General features: G+C 42.9%; 2 protein-coding genes across 2 annotated transcripts; both read right to left on the reverse strand.

The window, feature by feature from the left end:
- Positions 1 to 1,344: 1,344 nt before the first annotated feature.
- On the reverse strand, positions 1,345 to 11,008 carry LOC308156233 (interleukin-6 receptor subunit beta-like; the record flags this gene model as incomplete). The annotated part of the gene is made up of 13 exons (XM_080529583.1): positions 1,345 to 2,762; positions 3,025 to 3,106; positions 3,540 to 3,636; positions 4,097 to 4,237; positions 4,494 to 4,634; positions 4,862 to 4,963; positions 5,332 to 5,532; positions 5,674 to 5,800; positions 8,888 to 9,004; positions 9,456 to 9,538; positions 10,090 to 10,249; positions 10,454 to 10,608; positions 10,924 to 11,008. 13 exons carry the CDS (start codon positions 11,006 to 11,008, stop codon positions 2,085 to 2,087), a joined length of 2,169 nt encoding a protein of 722 aa, XP_080385709.1. The 3' UTR covers positions 1,345 to 2,084.
- A 321-nt stretch (positions 11,009 to 11,329) lies between these two features.
- On the reverse strand, positions 11,330 to 15,680 carry LOC308156234 (putative ATP-dependent RNA helicase DDX4; the record flags this gene model as incomplete). The annotated part of the gene is made up of 10 exons (XM_080529584.1): positions 11,330 to 11,479; positions 12,303 to 12,393; positions 12,581 to 12,735; positions 13,003 to 13,155; positions 13,772 to 13,917; positions 14,077 to 14,119; positions 14,370 to 14,405; positions 14,561 to 14,602; positions 14,855 to 14,944; positions 15,669 to 15,680. The coding sequence occupies 10 exons, from the start codon at positions 15,678 to 15,680 to the stop codon at positions 11,330 to 11,332; spliced, it is 918 nt and encodes a 305-aa protein (XP_080385710.1).
- Between the last annotated feature and the right edge of the window lie 4,552 nt (positions 15,681 to 20,232).

Here is a 20,232-nt window from a genome sequence, read left to right on the forward strand (position 1 = left end):
ATGTATTATTTTATTTTATTTTATTTTGATACGGTTCATGTGTGTCAGCCCTTCTGGGATTCTTATCTCACTTTTATGTTTCTTGTCGTTGCACCTGTATTGTATATGTGTGTGTGCAAATAAAGACGAATAACACATCTGACTGGATTCTATTTTCTTAGTAATAGTAATAGTAATAGTAATGGCTCAAGGCTCTGTCCTGCTGCCAGGCCTTCCCCAGAGTCTACAGACTCTGACTTAAGTAGGTGGATCAAGTGTGCTCTCTCCCCTGAGGTCCTGAGTGGAGTGATCCCATGGGCGGCAGGGTTACTACTGGGTGTAGTGGTAGGGGCAGCTGCTGGGGCATGTGTGGCTGGATTAACAAGGATGTCAATGACAACTTGTATGGCTGTGGGGGGGATAGGATTAGGACTTTTGGGAGGGAGCATTGGTTTGGTGATAGGGTTTGACAAACTTGAGAAGAAGAGGTGATTAGACCAACAGCAGGATGAGGGAGTTAGTACAGTAGCAGAGGGGTCTCTGTGGGGACAGGGAGTTACAGCTGAGCTTCAGGAATGGTTTGTTGATATTATGTATGTATGTTTGATATTTAATGATAATACTTCACACTTGCTTGATTGACATTTACTATTGTTTATTTCATATTGTATAATGTTGTACATTCACAAACCAAGCTCCAAAAGGGCACATGTACTGTATTCAGGTGACATGCAGTGAAAGAGGAGTATTGTAGTACGTGTCTGTGTGTCCTGCTATAACAGGAAGTAGTGTTAATCATTATGGGCATCGTGATAGCTTCTCAGGACTAAAGCAATATTTACATTTCTATCAATGTAACATTCTTTGTCTTTGCTTCTCTGGGAGCACATCTGAAAGGTCCTGTTGAACTCTAGCCAAACACATATCAACAAAAAGTAACAAAATCAACAGAAATCTCTCTCTCTCCATATCAGTAACAATTATACATCCAGAGAGGTAATCTACAACACTTGCATGTAACAGTAATCTCTGAAAGTCTGACCTTCAATTGTAGCAACATTAAAGCCACAAGGAAATGTGTTTGTTACCTGATCAAATTAAAATTACAATGACAAAAGATGTAGAATTCATAGTATTTGAAATGAGCATTAAACAATCATGCCATTCATCTATGGTGACCCTACAGCAAAGTTCTTGACAACAATCAGGCATTATAGCAGTCTGATGTACATGGAGTCAAATGGTTATTCTCTCTCTCTCAATCTTATCCCTTGTGATAATTATAATCATTTAAAATATGCAGTGTGTGTGTGTGCACATGTGTTTGTGTTTGTGTGTGTGTGTGGGGTGTCCATACACGGCAGGCCCTGTTGTACAGTTTGTCATCATCACTCCTCTTTCTTCAAGTCCAGTGTCTTGTTCTGATGCTTCACCAAACAGTGTAACTTCAAAGTGACCCTTGACCCTCAGGCTATAGAAGTGACCCCTGGTCAGGCTGTAGAGATTAGCCCACTTCTGGACTGTGCATGATACAAAGTCAAGTTTGCTCACTCAAAGCAGAGCAGCACCGATGATGCTTAGTCAGTGAAATTAAATGGTAGTGGTCAGGCCTGTCAGAGTAATGTGGAAAATAGGACACAAGAGGGTGCTATATACCATGAAATGTACCATCCTGGCAACATCAGGGGAAACACTTGGTTGCTGTGCAACATGACTATATCTGTTAATTACATTCATATATGTATAATATACTTATTGTACAATTGTAATAGTATGAAAAATTGTCAGCTTGAAGCTATGTGATAAACTACATTACAAGTCATGACTTCTGTGATTCTATTAGCTTTTTAGGACATTACAACAATAAAAGCCTCAAGACAAAGGCTAAGTCTACAAACCTAAACAGACAGTTTGTGAAGCATGTTACGATGGACACACAGTGTATGAGTTCATGATTGGCAATAAAAAAAGTGCAAAACCTAATAGACTCACAGACATCATTCTAAAAACACTTGGACTTGCTGACTTTTAAAGCTTTGAAATGAACAAAAGGCACGGAGGAATTACACTATTGCAAACAAAAGTCAACGTCCTCTGACTCTCCCTCATTGTGGCCTGTAGCCACTCAGCTGAGGCATATAGCTAGGGGCGGGTCCTGCTGACGACGGCTGCCAATCAGGGGTTTCCTCTTCATCTGTGGGCGTGGTCTGCTGAGACCCCTCCTCCAATGGGCTGAACCTGAGCGACGAGGCCCCGCCCTGCTCCTCCATCTCTAGCTGGTTGAACTCCGCAGGCGGACGGCTGTCCTCGTTACCCGCCGGCGAGCGTCTGAAGTATGGGTTCCTGGGGTAGCGGGACTCCTGCCCCTCCTGGAGGTGGTGCTGGTGGTGGAGGTCAGGGTGCTCCTCTGAGTCCAGCAGGGGCTGTGTGGACTCAGAGCGGGCGAAGACGTGCTGGGCCTGGGCCTGGGTCTGGGTCTGGGGGGGGAGGGACCCCGGGGTCTGGGTCTTGTAGCCAGTGGAGGCGGCCACCACAGAGGAGTATTGTACGGTGCTGGCCGTGGTCTGGCCCGAGTCTCCGCCCTCGTCGCTGTCAGAGACGCTCTGGCGTGGCGAGGACATACAGGAGGAGCCTCCGATGCCGCTGCTGTGCTCTTCCGACAGGTACTTGTCCTTCTTCAGGGGCAGGCACGTCTTGTCCTCCTCATACAGGGACTTCCTGTCAAACACATCCACTTCCACCACGCTCACATCTGCCAGGATGCTCTCCTTGGGGCTGTCCGCCTGGCAAGGGAGAGGGGGGAGAGAGAGAGAGAGAGAGAGAGAAGAGGGTTGATGGGATTAAATAATATACAGTATAATAATAATAATAATAATAATAATAATAATAATAATAATAATATAGAGATATAGATAGGTGAAGTGGATGCACATCTGAATCTAGGACAGGTGTTTTGTCTGTGGGACATAAATCATCTAAGTTCCTAAGTTTATAAGTTCCTAAGTTTATTTCTTCCCACAGCAGCACAGAGGCACTGGGACCTACTTTGGAGGGGAAGTCAGGTGACCAGGTGGCGATGGTGCTGTTGGAGGGGTCTGGGACAACCGGCCAGAAGATCTTCTTGATCCTAAACAAAACAAGGCATGGTTAGAGAACGTCTTTTAGCAGGTGAAAAATAGACTATAGGTTTTAGTCTGTTGCTTTGTGTTTGGTTTGTCATGCAGGATGAGAACGTTTGGAACTATTCTGTTGATTCCACTGAAGCCTTCATGCTAGATTCAGTGAAATGAAGTGATAGTTCTTTGAAAAGGAATTATTTCAAACACAAACACAGCTATTTTTGTAAGTGCTTTGTTCAGACAGCTAATCTACTGTATGATATCAAGCAAAGTCAAATTCCTCAGCAATGACATATGTGCTGTCTTCACAGAGAGAAGCCAGAACTGATGCAGTAACTTTCCAGGAGTCATAAATATAATATATAATATAATAATCCATAGTGATGAATGTTGTTCCAGGCTGTCACAGTGTAGGAGAGACAGGATAGAGGAGTAACTCACGACTCCTTCTTGCACATGCAGAACAGCATGGTCATCAACACCACGAACAGGAAGGCGAAACACGCTCCCACCACGATGCCCTCTATCTGGCCCGGAGCTGATGGACAACGTGCACGCGCACACGCACATACACGCACACGCGCACACACACACACACACACACGCACACAACAAATAGAGAACATTTAAATGAGATCTAGAACATCAAGATGAGATACAACATTAAGATGACATCTACAACATTATTGTTGATTCACTTGACTAACGAATAGAACCACAGAGGGAGAACGGATGGCAGCCCAGGGGAAGTTATAGAGGGACAGAAGTTTAACAGAGTGCAAAATGTTGCTTTTGTAGTATGAAATATTCTTGTGCTCAGGCAGATTTTGTGAAAATATTGCTGATGGAGTCCATTCACATGGTGCAATTTTGGAAATACATGACAGACAGAATACAAAAGAAAACCATGTGGGTGTACCTCAGTCCATGTAACATGTTTGTGTTGGTTGCGTGTGTGCTTGGTTTTAGAACAGTACTGTGCTCCTGGTAACGCTCACCGTAGGTGTGGGTAACGAAGGAGAAGTTGGTGCTGTTGGTTTGTCCCACCACAGTAGAGGCCATGACCCGCACCACGTAGTTACTGCTGCTGGACAGGTGCCTGAGCGTGTAGGAGTAGGTGTCAGGAGGCACACTGACGGCTGCAAAACAACACAGTCACAGAGGTGAACACACACACTCGTACACGCCGCCCCGACACTCCCATTACAGCAGGACTGCACATGGAGAACGAGATGACAGTAAATTGGGTCAAGACACAATCATTTTAATATAACATTTTTATTTAATTAATGTGTGTGTGTGTGTGTGTGTGTGTGTGTGTGTGTGTGTGTGTGTGTGTGCGTGCGCGCGTGCGTGTCCGTCGCGTCTGTTTGAGTGTGTGTGTACAGTACGTACAGAGTTCGTGGCCCCCTGTGGTGTAGTAGATGGTGTAGTTGGTGATGAAGCCTCGTTGTCTGTCCAGAGGGATCTCCATCCACTCCAGCTCTGCATCGTTCTTCCCTGGCCTCAGCTTCACTGACGGACCCTCCAAAGGAACTACAGCAGCGGAGCAGAGGACAGAGAAACTGCGATGAGTTCAACTACGTTACTAAGTGCTGCTCACTCCTGGTCCTGGGGAGCTGCAGTACTGCAGGCTTTTGTCCCAGCACAGCAGGGAGACACCTGATTTACCTAATCAAGGTTTTGAAGATCAGTTGACAGTTAACATAGACAACATAATGATGGATCCATCTTGTGTGTGCATGTGTGTGTGCGTGTCTTACCCCCTTGTTCCAGAAAGGCTGCTGTGGTGACAGGCTTCCCAACCATTCCAGAGTACAGCGGATACACAGAGATGTCGTAACGTTTATACTTCTCTATGTTTCCTGTATGGGGAAAACGTGGAATTATATTTATTAGACAGCAGAACCATATGTATGCATGGTCCACGTCTCAAAAAGGTGTTAAAAGTGTTCCCACGCACAAATTAAGCCTAACATGTTTTGTAATTACAATTTATTCCAAGACTTGGCTTAATCTGTGGCCAGGAAACCACCACTAAAAACGTACATACTGAAAGGAGCTGGTATAAAGTGCTGCCTAGCACTACATTTAGCTAAGGTTATCTAAGTCAACCATACCTTAGCTAAATTATCTAAGTCAACCATAACTTAGCTTAATTAGCTAAGTTGACCTTAACTTAGCTACGGTTATCTAAGTCAACCATGACCATAAAGAGCTGCCTCATCCTGACCTCTGATGGCTGCTGTCCTGGTGCGTTTGCCTTCTCTCTGCCAGTCCATCTGGCCGTCGCTGACAGAGACCCACTCCACCAGGTACTCCGTCACCGCCCTGGGGTGCCCAGCCACATTGGCGGTCATGTTGGGGGGCTGCCACTCCACCCACAGCTGGCCCTCCTGGGTGTACCAGCCCAACGACTCCACCGGAGGGGGCTCTAGAGCACACATAACATTAACATAAATACACACTTCACAAAGTATTATAGAAACATTGTTATACATGGTATCCAGCTAGCAAGGTAGCACGCACACACGCACGCACACACACACACACACACACACACACACACACACACCTTGTGTTACTTTAGGGATAACTAGCAGGGCACTAGGCGACTGGCCGGCAGAGTTGCTGGCAATCACTTCAGCATAGACCCTCTTCTTCTCAGACAGGCTAATCTGGCGGAGGACGGTGATTTTCCTCTCTTGCGACCAGGGGGGTATTCCACGAAGCTCGATAAAGTTCTAAGCCTCGATAAAGTTTTAAGCCTCGATAATGTTAGCTTGTGTTCAGTGCCATCAATGTGGCTCAAATAATTTGCTGCTTGGTTGAGTTCCTTCTGAGTCAGATATAACTAGCCTGGTCCCGACCAGGCTAAAACACAGGCTATAGTGAGACGCGCGTCAAAAAAGGCTCACAGGCGGAAACTACATCCCGAACGACAGTTCCTCCCTAGGAAATATTAGTTCCCACTTCACACGAGATAGATAGATTAGATAGTTTGACTGTGTGATAGATAGATAATTTGATATTTTGAAAGTGTGATCGATCGATAGATAGTTTGATTGTGTGATAGATAACTTGATATTTTGAAAGTGTGATAGATAGATCGATATATCAATAAAGAAAAGAGTGTAAAAAAAAAGAGTAATTGTCTCAACTTGCATTGCCGTCATCACAGCGGTCTGGCTGGCGTAGTGGTTAAGATGATAAAAGTGTTGGGGATATATCTTGGAGAGGATGACAGGGAGGCTGTTGATTACACATGGACAGGGGTTTTGAATAAAATAAGAACAACATTGAATTATTGGAAGCAAAGGAACATGAAACTGAAGGGAAAAGTTGTAATTGTTAATGCACTGTTAATGTCAAAATATGTTTATGTATTAGGAGTATTGAATGTACCAGAGTGGGTTCTAAAAGAAACCAGGATGTTAGTGTCAGATTTTTTGTGGAGAGGAAAGGGGGTTAAAATAGCGTATGATGTATTAGTAGCAGATTATGATAAAGGAGGGTTGAAACTGGTAGATTTGGAAGTAAAGATGAGGGCAATGAGAGTCAGAACAGTCAAAAGGTTTTTGTATGGGGAGGAAGGACATGGATGGAAAGGATACTTTAGGGAATGGGTACATAGATGTGGGGGGTGTGGGGATTATGGGTTGTTGATGTGCTTTAAAGTACGGATGTATGATAGGGTGCCGGAATTCTATAAAGAGGTGTTTAAAGCCTGGGGTAGTTTTTTGCCTCAGGTAGGATATGAGTGTGAGAAGAGAGGGGAGATACTAAATGTTCCAGTTTTATTGAACCCTGTAATAAGAAGAGAGGGGAAAATGTTAGAATCTAGGAGTTTCTGGAGGGCAGGACTGATTAGAGTAAGGGATTTTAGGTATGAGGTAGTGCCAGGGTTCCTATCAGAGCAGGCAATTATAGAAGTTGTTAGGGAAACAGATGAGGAGATGAGAAGGGGAGAAATAGTGAGCATGTATAATAAAATAAAGCAGAGTATACCAGGGGAGTGGGTGAGTAGGTTAGATAGGGAGTTAAAAGGGAAGGAGCAAACAGAGTTACCTAAGTTAAGACTAGGGAAAGGGGAAACAGTGCGGGACTTCTCAGCGGTTAAGGTGAAGGAGTGCTACTGGGCACTGTTGGAGAGCAGAGTGAAGGAGCCTGCGGCAGAGAAGGTGTGGAGGCAGGTGTTCCCAGGATTGGAGGTGAAGAACATATGGAGGAATTTATTTTTAAAATATAATAGTTTAGAATGTACTCATTTTGATTTTATGCTTAGGCATAACAGGGTTTATACTAAGGTGGTGTTGCATCAGGTAGACAGAACAGTTTCGAGGGAGTGTGATGTGTGTGGGATACAGGATGAGAACTTAATGCACATGCTTTTTGAATGTAGAGAAATGAAGGGATTCGAAGAAAGGTTGAAAGGACTAGTGAAGAAGCATTGGGGGGTGGAGGTGGTGGGGATGCAGGAGTGGAGGAGGATGGTGGTTTTTGGGGTGGAGGGAAAGAGGAGGGGAGTGAATATATGGTGTTTAAATTATGTATTATCACAGGCTAGGTATGCAATTTATTTGAGGAGAAATTTAGCAAGATTTGAGGGAAAGTGGATAACGGTGTGGAAAGTCTTTGAGGGATTGGTCAGGAAGAATGTGGGACTGATGCACAAGACAGGGCAAAAAGATTTTGAGAAGTTGTTTATTAGGGATTGTGGGTTTATAAGGGTGGGGGTGGATGGAGGGTTGGAGTTTGATTTAGATTTTTGAAGATGTTTTTTTTGTTGCATTCATTTGTTATTGATTTATGTTAAAGGGTTATTTTGGTTATGAAGGACTGACGGAATAATAGATGGATGCATCTCATACCAAAATGGTATGGGTGTGTTTTGTTTTTATTTATTGGTTTTTAATTTATTTTATTTGAATTAGAATACAATGAAGGCTATAAAATGAACATGTATGAATATGTATAGCTATGATTGTATTTAAAAGAATATTTTTATAATAAAAGATAAAAAAAAAAAAAAGGCTGCGGACTCGAGTTCCAAAGGTTGCGAGTTCGAGACTTGACTAAGTCATTCATTTTTAGTTTTTTTACATTTAACCGAAGATTTCATGCAAAGGTTTCAAACACCATTGTAATCGTGTCAGTTCTTGTAAATTAGCCTGCACCATAATTTTATAGCCTACAATACTTTTTTAGATGAGATTTTAGATTAGATTCAGACAACGAAATGCAGTAAAAAGTGCGTCTGAAGAGGGATTTGAACCACCGATATAAAATGACGAATAAATCCTATGGCAGCAGTCAATACCACTAGGCCATTGTGGCGATATGACGGTTTGTAGCCTGCTGCGGATATCACCACAGTAGTAATATTCATTTATTAAAATATGAACATATAACAATAACTGGGGCTAGTATGACCTACGCATTTAATCGGTCAGCAATTTCTTGCCAAACCATTTCCCTCGCCTTGTTAATTGCGGCAGTATTGCACTATTTTACATCTTATTTTTCCGTCTTCATAAAAATCTATAATTCGGAATGCTGCGCAAATGTAGTACCCCTGCAGAGTGAAGTATCTTCATTTCGACAGATCGACACTTCAGGGCTTTTTATGTCTGCGTGCACGCGCCCATATCGAAGATTTGTAAGCCTGTCTTCTGTGAACACTGATGACACAAGGCTGATCCTCGTTCGAGGAATCACCTGAGGCTTGAATTCCAATCTCGAGTTGCCTGAGCGCCACATTTATTTATATCGCAGCTAAACTGATCCACCTTTAGTGGAATGACCCCCAGGTCAGCCTCAGAGCCGTTCACCACCACGCTCTCCCAATCCCAGTCCTGGATCTTTACCCTGTAGCTCCGGATCCTTCCATTACACTCCACAGGAGCCTGGCAGAGAACAGATATTTAACATCTTTTTCACATCATTTAGGCTACGATGAAGGGTCATATGGTGATTCTCAAGAAAACAATTTTAAGTAATAATAATAATAATGTTACATTTGTATAGTGCTTTGGACTCAAAGCACTTAACATGTCAAAAAATATTAACATAAAAATATAGAGGACAGTCATAGAACATACATACAATGACTCTTCAAATATGATCTACAGAAATGTGTCTTGTTTGTTAAAATCTATTCAACATTGAAACAAGACCCAGTGATCAACTGCCAACCAGACAATAAAGACTTTACCCAGACTTGAAAACAGTTGTGAAGCAATTGGGGGATCATGTGTAGATGAGGATTCTTCTCATTCTTCACTATTAACCAAACATGGATTAAAATCTACTATCATACCTGTGTTGTATGTAATGTGTCAGTGTTTCTTTCCCTACCTTAGACATCAGTTGTATTCTCCGTTCAGCTTGCCCCTGGACAGGCATGACCACCCTCCACAGATCAGGCTTACTGGAGGGCTCTAGAGGACAGAGGAGACGTCACATATCTCACCAATGACAGATATCACGGTACAGTTCTACCACACATACTGATACAATGAACTAGACTCTGATCAAGATATCTTTGAATGCCCTTTGAATCAGTCCTGATGTTCAAAATTGCCCATTTGTGTAAATTCCTACAACTCCCAAGATTCCCCTTCCTCTCACGCGACATCCTTCCATTGCTCTCTGGGAATCACTGGCACTGAAATCACGTATTCCCTCACTGATGCTACGTAGCACTAAGCTAAAGTTTTCTGCCGAGCCTTCGCCTGAGCCTTGAGCGTCATCCATCTCCGTAGAATTCTTTATTTGTTGCTCATCACTTTTCTTTACAGTCCTCTAGTTTTCTTTCCCCCACTCATTCCAATATATTTTATAACGATTTGTATTAAAGTTGATGAATTAAGGGGGTTAGTTTTATCTGGCTATTGGGAGCTCAAAATTAAGCAGCCATCTTGCACGTTTCGCCACCGGAAGTCTGCAAACTTCCCTTTTAATGGTTGTGGTGACTGGCTCTTACACTCACCGGCCTCAGGGGTCCTGGCGGTGGTGTTACTGCTCCAGTCGCTCCAGTAGCCGTAGTCCATGTCATCAATGCAGCGCACCTGAACCACATACACGGTGTCAGGCCTCAGGCTCTGCAGCCGGAACGTCTCCATGTACTTCTCAGTATCTGCCCGGGGCACCTGGGGGAGGGGGGGTCGCAGCACATTAGACACCAGGACACACAGCACAACAGAACATCCAAGACCACCATTACAATGATCTATAGAGACAATCAAAGTGACTTTGAAAACGGCAGAACAGATTGCTTCCCAATTGACCAAATAGCCGGTGAGAATAGTACATACAGTACATGTATTATATAAACCTGTAAAATTCATATTTACCTCGGTCCACTCTCCAGCGGTGGCCTTGCAGTAGCGGATGTTGTACTTCAGTATGCCGTATGTTTTGTGGATAGGGTGGGTCCAGTTCACGATGAGAGATCTGGCAAATTGCTTCTCCGAGATGATTCTGACTTTGGAGGGGGGGTTTGTTTTCACTGCAAAACAGGAAAGACATATAGATCATTACACTATAGACAGTGCTCTGTGGAAGTAATGGGACAGTGAAGCATTTTATCTTCTTTTGGCTCTACACTCGAAAAGACATAGTTCCCCTATCAATCTTTTTTTTTGTGTGTAACCAAAACCTTTGGAATCTTTCTATATACAGTATATTGTACTATGATCCCTCTTCTCTATATCTCTCTCTGTCATTCCGTCAAGACTGTAATAAGGATTAGACTTCCCTCTCTCCTTTAAACATTTTTAACAAATCATCATGATGAGACTGAGATCCATTGGTGTCCACCTACCCAGCTCCTCTGCCGATATGTTCAGGACATCAGACTGGACCTGCCCCAGTCCGTTCTCTACCTTCACCCACACGTCCAGTTCCATGAACATAGGGAACGTTTTCCGATTTCAGTTGCACACTATCTGTAGTTAACAACAAATTGCTGATGTCCTCATAATCAATACAATGTTATAAAAACAGAATGATCTTATGCCTACATTTATCCGTAAAACAGAGCAAGACAACTGTCTGGTCCTAGTAATATTATTCATTATCATACATGGAGGTCAAAATCAGAGGACGGGCTCGTTGTAATGCATGGAATGGAATGAGATATCCATCGCAATGATCACCTCCTCCGGTTTCTACCTCCACCAGCCTCCCCTGACCCAAACACCACAATGTGTATCCACAGAGCCAGTGACTTACACTATGGTGGTCAACAGAGTGTAGGTAGTGGGCACCTCCTCTACTCCCCCAGGCAGCTCCTGCCTCCTCCCGGCATCCCAGAAGCAGGATACGTTAGAGGAGATCTGGGAGCCGGACTGGACGGCCATGCAGGACAGTCGCTTCGGCTTCACAGGAGCATCTGACCAGGACCAGAGGATGGAACACAAGCAACTCTGGTCTATGGTTCGGTGTTCATATTGTTTGTATTTATTGTTTATATTGTTTAGTATTGTTCTTGTGCCTTGGAGACAACAGTTTTGTAAAAATCCCTATCCAAATCAATTTGATTGATTGACTGTCATTATATAAAAAGAAGTGTTGTGTTGCTATGGATCTTCAGGGTGACAAAATAAACAATGTTTCCTTGAAAGTAAATATTTTCATATGTTATTATATCATAACATTTCTATAAGTAAAATAGTGATATTTATGAAAATTAAAGTGTGAAGGAAACACAATTTCCTGGACATGGAGCCTATTGTAGCATTGCTAGCATTGTAGGCCTACTTACACCCCTTCTTCATAATGATCCCGTGGATTTGCAGTTTGTTGTTTCCCGTACTCCGATGGTTATTACATTATTTAGTCATTCAAAGGCAATATTAAAAAGATGGGCTTTCAGTCTTGACTTGAACATATTTGCAGCCTCACCAAATCTGTGGTACACATTGGGCTGATATGCTAGCAAAAGGTCTTTCAGATATTCTGGTGCTGTGCCAGTGAGAGCTTTATAAACAAGCAGAAGGATTTTGAAATCTATTCTGAATTTAACAGGAAGCCAGTGTAGTCTCTAAAATAGGAGTTATATGAAAAAAAGCACATGATATGGTAGGATAGATAGAACTAAAGGCATATGGATCACCTGCCACCAACTGCTCTCATACGTTAAACAATACGTGTACCATAGCGTGTACTGCAGGTCAGATGAGGTACAGTAGATGAGGTTACCTTCCCTCTTCCAATGACGTCCAGCAGTCTCCCCGGGGTTCCACAGAGCACGTTGCAGCCCTTCAGCACCTCTCTTATGGCGTAGCCGGTGCTGATGCCCACACGTCCTGCAGAGGAGAGGGACAATGTTGTCACATCATGTTTAGTTCCTTTGGGCAAAACAACATTCACGCTTTGCTGAAAATGTGGCATTCATCCTAGAACTGGGGAATGTTCGGGACACTTTCTAAAACTCCTTAATGTTTTATAACACATTCTAGAAGGGCTGCCTTCCTCACCCGAAGGCGAACTTCCTGGCCTCCAGGTAGATCTGGTTGATGAGCTCCCTCGTGGGAGCCACGATGATGGCCACTGGTTCCTGCACCTCGCTGAACCTGCTGGCTGCCACACCGTCCGCCATCAGCTTCTGCAGGATGGGCAGCAGGAACGCTGCCTGGGGAGCGGTTTACAGCAAAACAATCATTAGTCCCTTACAGATTGTTGTTGTCAATTGTATTAATTGATTTGTCTGCACAAAGAGAGAAAATAAAGGCAATTGTGCAGGGTGCACTTGAATTCAAAACATGTTGATAAAACATGCTAGAGCCAAGTGTTGATAGAAAACAGATTAAAACTGTGTATTGATCAGTATTATGCATCCAAAAATATTGGTGGATATATATATAGAACATTTTTGTGTAGATTGTAGAAGGTGACTCACTGTTTTTCCAGAGCCGGTGTGGGCACAGGCCATGAGGTCTCTGCCGGCTAAGATGATGGGGATGCCATGCTTCTGCACCGGGGTGGGCTTCACATAGCCAGACTTGGTGACGTTCCTGTTCAGAGAATCACACAGGGCAGCCTCTTCAAACGTCTGGGGGGACATAGATGGGGGGACAGTGTTACGGTCTCTCAATTTACCTTCAGATCATACAACAATTCACAGACAAACAAGAAAATGTAAACCATACAATACAATTTGTGAAAATTGGTTAAAAAAATTTGCTCATCAGGTAGTGAAAGTCATCAACTGTTTGTCCTGAAGAACAGCTTCTACCACAGGGCCGTCCAGGCCCTGAACACAGCAAAGACCTAGGTTCTGGGCCCTGGACAGTCTGGACGGATTGATGGCAGCTGCTGGACTGAAAAAATCTGGTGTAGTGCTGAGGCACAAATATGTACATTTCAAGCCTGCAAACTGCGACACTTTAAATAAATGTGCAATAACACTATGTGCAATATGACAACCCTAGTCGTCTATCTGTACAGTATAGTATAGTGGATAGTGTACATAGCCTTTATTTATGTAAACCAGCTCCTTCCCCTCTTGTGTTTTTTTTAAAAGTTTTTTTTTTCTTTCCTAACACCAGGGGAGCCTCCCCTCCTAAATTTCGTTGTTTGGTACCTGTACTGTAGCAATGACAATAAAGACCATTCATTCATTCATTCATTCAACTGAGGCAACATAAAGACACCAGGAAGGAACTCACCAGGATGGCTTTGGGGGGGTTGCTGCCACTGACATCCACCAGGATGTTGTCATACTTGTCAAAGTTGATGCCCGTTTCAAACTGAGCGAAGACATCAGAGTCCTCTTCAGCGGGGGTGGGGGGCACATAGGTCACCCTTGGAGGTGCTAAGGAGGGAGGGGAGGCACAGGTCACCCTAGAAGGTCTTAGGGAGGCCTTAGATACTCCGAAACTCCTGCTTAGCTAGACCACCCAGGAGAGATGGTTTACAGTAGAAGAGAAAGTTTGCAATATTTAGAGCCCATGGCCATCAGGTATGAACATACTGACCATCAGCATCACCGTCTCCTCCCTCACCATCCCGGGAGCCTGATGTGGGAAACAGGTCTCAATAAGACAGCAAGAAAACCATGTTTAAGTAAGTAAGCCTTGCACACAAATAGGGCAGGAGCCCATCTCTCCTGTCAACCAGGGAAGCAGAAATCAGAGGACAGCTCATTTCAGGGTTCTCCCCAAACAATGCAAGAGTGGCTGGGCCACCTCGTCAACAAATCAAGTTATGCTTTCCACAAATCAATCATGACCATTCATTGATAAGGTAATATCTCAAAGACGGAACCTCTGGAGAACACTTCTTCGTCTCTTCCACGGTAGCCTGAGGAGAACAAAGACAAGACACACTCTAAGGAGATGGACTTGTGCGGCAAGGCAGTTTCATCCAACACTCTAGCCCCATGTCCTCAGACATCAATGGAAATTCCTGGTAAAATAAAAGGTTTTAAAAAACACACAAAACGCCCACTGAATTACCTGCTCCACCGGAGCCTCCTCTTCCACCTCCATCTTCACCATCTGAAACCAGGAAATCACGTTTGAGATCACACCCATCAGCAACTCAACTAGTACATTCTTATGAGCATAGTTGGTGTTCATCTTCACAGATTAACCAAGCATCTGCGTGTGCCTGTATCAGGTGTGTGACATGTTTGTTCTTCATCAGTCATGGAGCTAACAGAACATTCTAGAAGGGGAGATCAGTGGAGGCAGAAATCAGGAGACAGGCTCATTCGGATGGAAGGAGGAATGGGGTGTTCCTCATTTCACCGTCACCAGCCTCCAGTGGTGCAGAATCAGATGTACCTCTAGAGTGGAAGCCTCCTCTGCCCCCACGACCTCCTCTGCCACCTCCAAAACCTGAGGGGAAATAGCAGAAGTGAGGAGAATTCAATGGTTTACCGCCATTACACCCCCAAGGTTCTCCCCAAACAATGTAAGAGTGGCGCTGCGCCATGGTGTGAACTTGGCAACAGAGCATGTTATCCTGCATTCAGTATATGAAAACCATCATACCTTTTTCATTGATGTTATCACCATCCCCTGTAAAACAGATTTTTTTTTTTGCAGCAAGTCACAAAGAAGCTTGTCAGACAATGAAAGATCAACACATTAAGAGGCACAAAGAAGGAAAAAATGATAAACTGAATATACCACTTCTGAATCCACCACTTCCGCCCCCTGTTAAGACAACAGGACATTACCGTACATTACTTCAGGGTTTAAAAGCATTCAATTGTCAAGCATTGGTTAAAATACTCAGCTCAATGAATCCACACCATACAAACTAATGCCTTTCAGGAGGCCTGTTCAGAACATTCAGATAAGAATTGTATGGTTGAGAAAATTTCTCTAGTAATATTGGAGAAGTTTCGTCAGACCGAATAGACCCCAGTCAGGTCCAACCAGCAGCAGACATTCTCACCTCTTCCTCTCTCCCAACCACTATTCCAAGAGCTGCCTCCGTCACCCCCTGAAAGAAAAAAAGCCTATTTACTGAGAAAGGGTCTCAAACCGGGGGGTCATGTTATGGACTTCAATCTTTTGGGAAACAGTATGACCTCTGATATCAGTCAACACTTACCTTTGTTCCCATTCTCATCAGTGCTCCCTGTTCAGAAGAAAACACGCATTCAGCCGGAGTAAAGCAACTTCTCTCAATTATCATAGTACATAAAATGGAATTTTGTTGAGTTTTACTAACTACAATTGCAACTCAAGATTGGCTTGAATTTCTTTCTGTAACTAGTCTGTTTTTCTTAATTCAAAAAACACAAAGAACAAAATGGCTTGAAACAATCTTTATATTAGGTACTAAATGTAACCACCTGAAGCAAAGCGTTTGAAGCCTCCGCCTCCTCCCCTAGCTCCTCTGCCTGTGGAAGAGTAGACAGGAGGTTCAGATCAGCATAACAGCCCATCTAGCGATCATTCATCCCAGATATTCAGATGCCTATTCAATTGGTAAACGTTTAATTTACCACCTTGGTGGAATTTACATGACCTTTTAATTGGCTCAGTGCAAACTCTACCCAACCAGCCACTGGCAGAACTTAACAACCATGCCTATAGAACTTACCACTACCACCAAAGCCTCCTCCACTGTTCCTGGACACACCGTTATCTAAACACACCAATGACATCGAATCAGCTGATCGTATACATCTAATATTCTACCTTATAAGAAGACAAACATGGAGGACGCCAAGTGGGATTCACCTAATCATTACATTTCAACTTAAATGGGGTGCCATCAGTCAGGCATTCCCAAGCATCAGTTAGCATATACCATATGAAAAAGGCACCATCCTACCATCATTCGCTCCTAGTATAGTATCCAATATACACTGCTCAAAGAAATGAATGGGGACACTTCGAGAGGATATGCCTCCCCATACCATCACTGACAAACCGGTCATGCTGGATGATGTTGCAGGCAGCATAACATTCGCAACGGCGTCTCCACACTCTTTCATGTCTGTCACATGCTCAGTGTGAACCTGTTCTCATCTGTGAAGAGAACGGGGCACCAATGGCGAACCTGAAAATACTGTGATGTGTTTCCTTCATTTTTTTTGAGCAGTGTACTAACTGTGGCCTTCACTGTTTCATGAGGTCATGCCACTGGGAGAGGAGATGCTTAGTCTTTAAGGTCATGTTCTCACATGAAAGTCTGAATCGAGACCCGCAGCAAGTGGATGACTTCGCAACATTGTTGCATAAATTATTTCTCTGATTTGCGTTTTCACAAGCCTTCATGTAAACGAAGTAACATACGCAATCGAAGTAACAGACGTGGTAGTTGTGCGTTGCCCCGCTCTTATACAGATCAACACGCGTGCGCTGTTGTTTTCCTATGGACTGCCTCGAGCAGCGTTCTCACCAAAAGCGAAGCAAAGTGATGGATGCATCGTTTCTAACCGAAGCGAAACCACCCTTTTCAAGCGGAGCATCCGAGGGTTCTTTGCTGCGGGAGCGACTTCGAATGCGAGTTCTCACAGCTCCAAACAACACAGAGCAAAGCGAACTTTATCCTAAACTCTGTTTCAAGTGAAGCAAATGTTCTAGTGAGAACACCCCCTAAAAAAAGGAAATCATTCCTTCAGTATTCTGTGTACAAAGCCATGTCACCTGTGAACTTGTTAGCTCTGCCAGTGTGATAGGGAACCATCAGGCTATTGATTATTTGTAAATGTAAAATTCTTTCTTCTTCTAGCACGACTGCCAATGGCCCCTGGCCTGAGCTGGATAACTCTTCCTGCTACAACTAGTGAATTGATGATTCACTTGCTTAGTCAAATGTATCGATTGTAAGTAATTTGGAATAAGGCGTCTGCTAAATGCCAAAAATGTAAATGTAACTTTTCATAACTTAAAATGGGTCTTTAACTTACCATTGCTGGTACTGATAGTAGCATCCTGCAAACAGAGAGTGTGATTGTGAGGGGAAAAAACTGCCTCTTCATTTTAGTATGATTCATATCAAAAATGTGTTTGATGAAGTTAATGGTCAGGTGGCAAATTACCTCGTCCCACTCTTCCATGATTGGTTTTGGGATTGGCTGTAGTAAAAGAATTACAGTGTCATGGCAACAAATCTTTATGCTTAAATGCTACTGATTGATCATCATCAGCAATTAGGGAGACAAATGCATTTGCAGCCCCCCCCCCCCCCCCCCACCCACTCCAGTTTGATAGGTTGGTAGCTAACAATCAATTATAGCGCGTTTTCCGAATGCGGACGATCCTGCTAATTGGAAAGAGTCAGAATTGTCCAAACGCTTGAGCAAAATCCCCGAATTAGTCCACTTACCAAACTGTTTTAGCTATACAATACATAACTAATTATGTTTAATTACCTGGCCGTATACAAACCGTTAATTACTAAAGCTTTAATTAATAGCAACTAGGTTAACGAAATGTTAACAGTAACCCAATGATAGTGCACACCATAAAGCAAGATTAATTCAATAACATAATTGCAGCACGTGTAAGACATTAACACATTTATATGTAATTTGATCAAATGTCTTCCATACATTACGCAACACTTTCCGCAGTGTCTTGATGGTCTTGGATGTGGCAGCGAGCAGGCTGAGAAAGTCAGAAAGACAGAATCGTCCACGACCAGGAATAACAGGGAAGGAATCACGTGTTCACTCCGTTAAGACGTGAGATAGTTCAACAGTTTACAACCAAATTAAAGTTTGCCCATATACATGCACCTTAATTTATGGATAGGCTACCTATATTCTATCTTGTATTTTGTTAACTGTTGCTGTGCAACACATTGTCTCTTAATTTAGTTATCTGAAAATAGCATCTATAGAGTCCATAATTAGCCTATTTACTGTGTCTTTGATGAGCGACGATCTGTGGCGTCTTAATAAACTGGTTCAAGATCAGTTCGGTTGGTTGTTTGATTTGGGGTGGTTAGATTACTACGCAATTGACTCAATTACTACGCAATTGACTCATTAAGTAGCACAGTCAAGTAGTTCCGAAACAGTTTACTGAAGAAGAAAAAAAATCAAAGTATGAAGTTGAGCTAAAAGACACAGTAAATGATAGGCTCCTTATGGACTCCATAGCTGCTATTTTCAGATACATATTCAGAGACAATGTGTTGCACAGCAGTTAATAAAAATACAAGATATACCGGTAATATAGGTATCCATGAATTAAGGTGCATGTATATGGGCAAAACTTAAATGTTGTTGTAAACTGTTGAACTATCTCACATTTTCAATGATAACGGAGTTAATTGCGTGTTTTTTTCAGAAGTGCAAATTACACGGGTCCTGTTTCCTCTCACGTGACTCCTTCCCGCTCCGGTCCTAGACACTCCTGGTCACAACTCCACAGACGTCGAGTCTTTCTTTTCTCTCCGACCATCAACCTGTTCGCTGCTCACCGCCCAGACCGACGAGAGTCTTAAATTGAACTGCCAGGCCCAAGACACCGCGGAAAGCCTTCCACAATGTATGGAAGACATTTTAATATCTTATCAATTTAACATATGAATGTGTTAATATCTCACGTGCTGCAATTATGTTATTGAGTTAATCTTGCTTTAAACGGTGTGTGCACTGTCATTGAACTAGCTGTGTTAGCGTTAGCATTTCGTTAGCTTAGTTGCTATTCATTAGAGCTTTCGTCATTGACGGCTGGTATACGGTCATTACATATAGGTCATTAAACATAACTAGTTATGTATGTTATAGGTAAAACAGTTCGTCAAGTGGACTTATTAGGTAGTTGGACAATTCGGACTCTTTCCAATTAGATGCTAGGTAAGGGTCGATCGTCCGCATTCGGAAAACGCGCTATAATTGATTGTTAGCTACCAAGCTATCAAGTCTAGCTAGTTATGTATAAAATATATTCCAAATGCTGCACTATGACAATAATGTAGCCGTGAAACCAATCGACATTCTACAGCTATTCAACCCCCCTTGTGGGCTGTCCGTCCATTATCAGAACACGCGGTGGACACGTTTTGCGTAGGGGGGAGGGGGAGGGTTACAGTGATGAACTGTTAATCAGTATTTAGCCTGTATGGTTATGTATGTGTGTGTGTGTGTGTGTATATATATATATATATATATATATATATATATATATATAGGGTTCGACAATATCGATTTACTGTATATGCCGGTATGTTTTTCTGGCGGTTGCGCGTTGTAAAAACTCAAGCGTCAAACTCTGCTGTGTAGTATTCGACGGAGATGTAGAAACGTAGATGACTCGTGAAGATGTTATAGCTAGCTATCTACAATTTATCATCAAAATAATGAACAGCCAGCTAGATCCAAAACTAGTGCCGGTGGAGAAGGGCAAGTGTGCATTGGACAGACTACCAAAACAGAAAAATAAAGTATCTGGTTTTTCAAATGGCGTCTTTGGCAGTCAACGTTACTAATTTATAATGAGTTAACGACAGCAAAAGTGATGGGTGTCAGAAATACATTACCTGGAGATTCAATAAGGTAGTTTTTTATGACAGGATATGGGTTAGGGTTATGACACCTGTAGCGGATTTGAGATCCTAATATCTAAAAAGCAATACAGTTTTCTTATTTTATCAGATTAAAGTAGCAAAGACCACACATTTACATTGACCGCCAGTCAAACTTCTACACTTC

The sequence above is a fragment of the Nansenia antarctica genome (assembly GCF_963989245.1).
Source record: "Nansenia antarctica genome assembly, chromosome: 4".
Lineage (NCBI taxonomy): Eukaryota > Metazoa > Chordata > Actinopteri > Argentiniformes > Microstomatidae > Nansenia > Nansenia antarctica.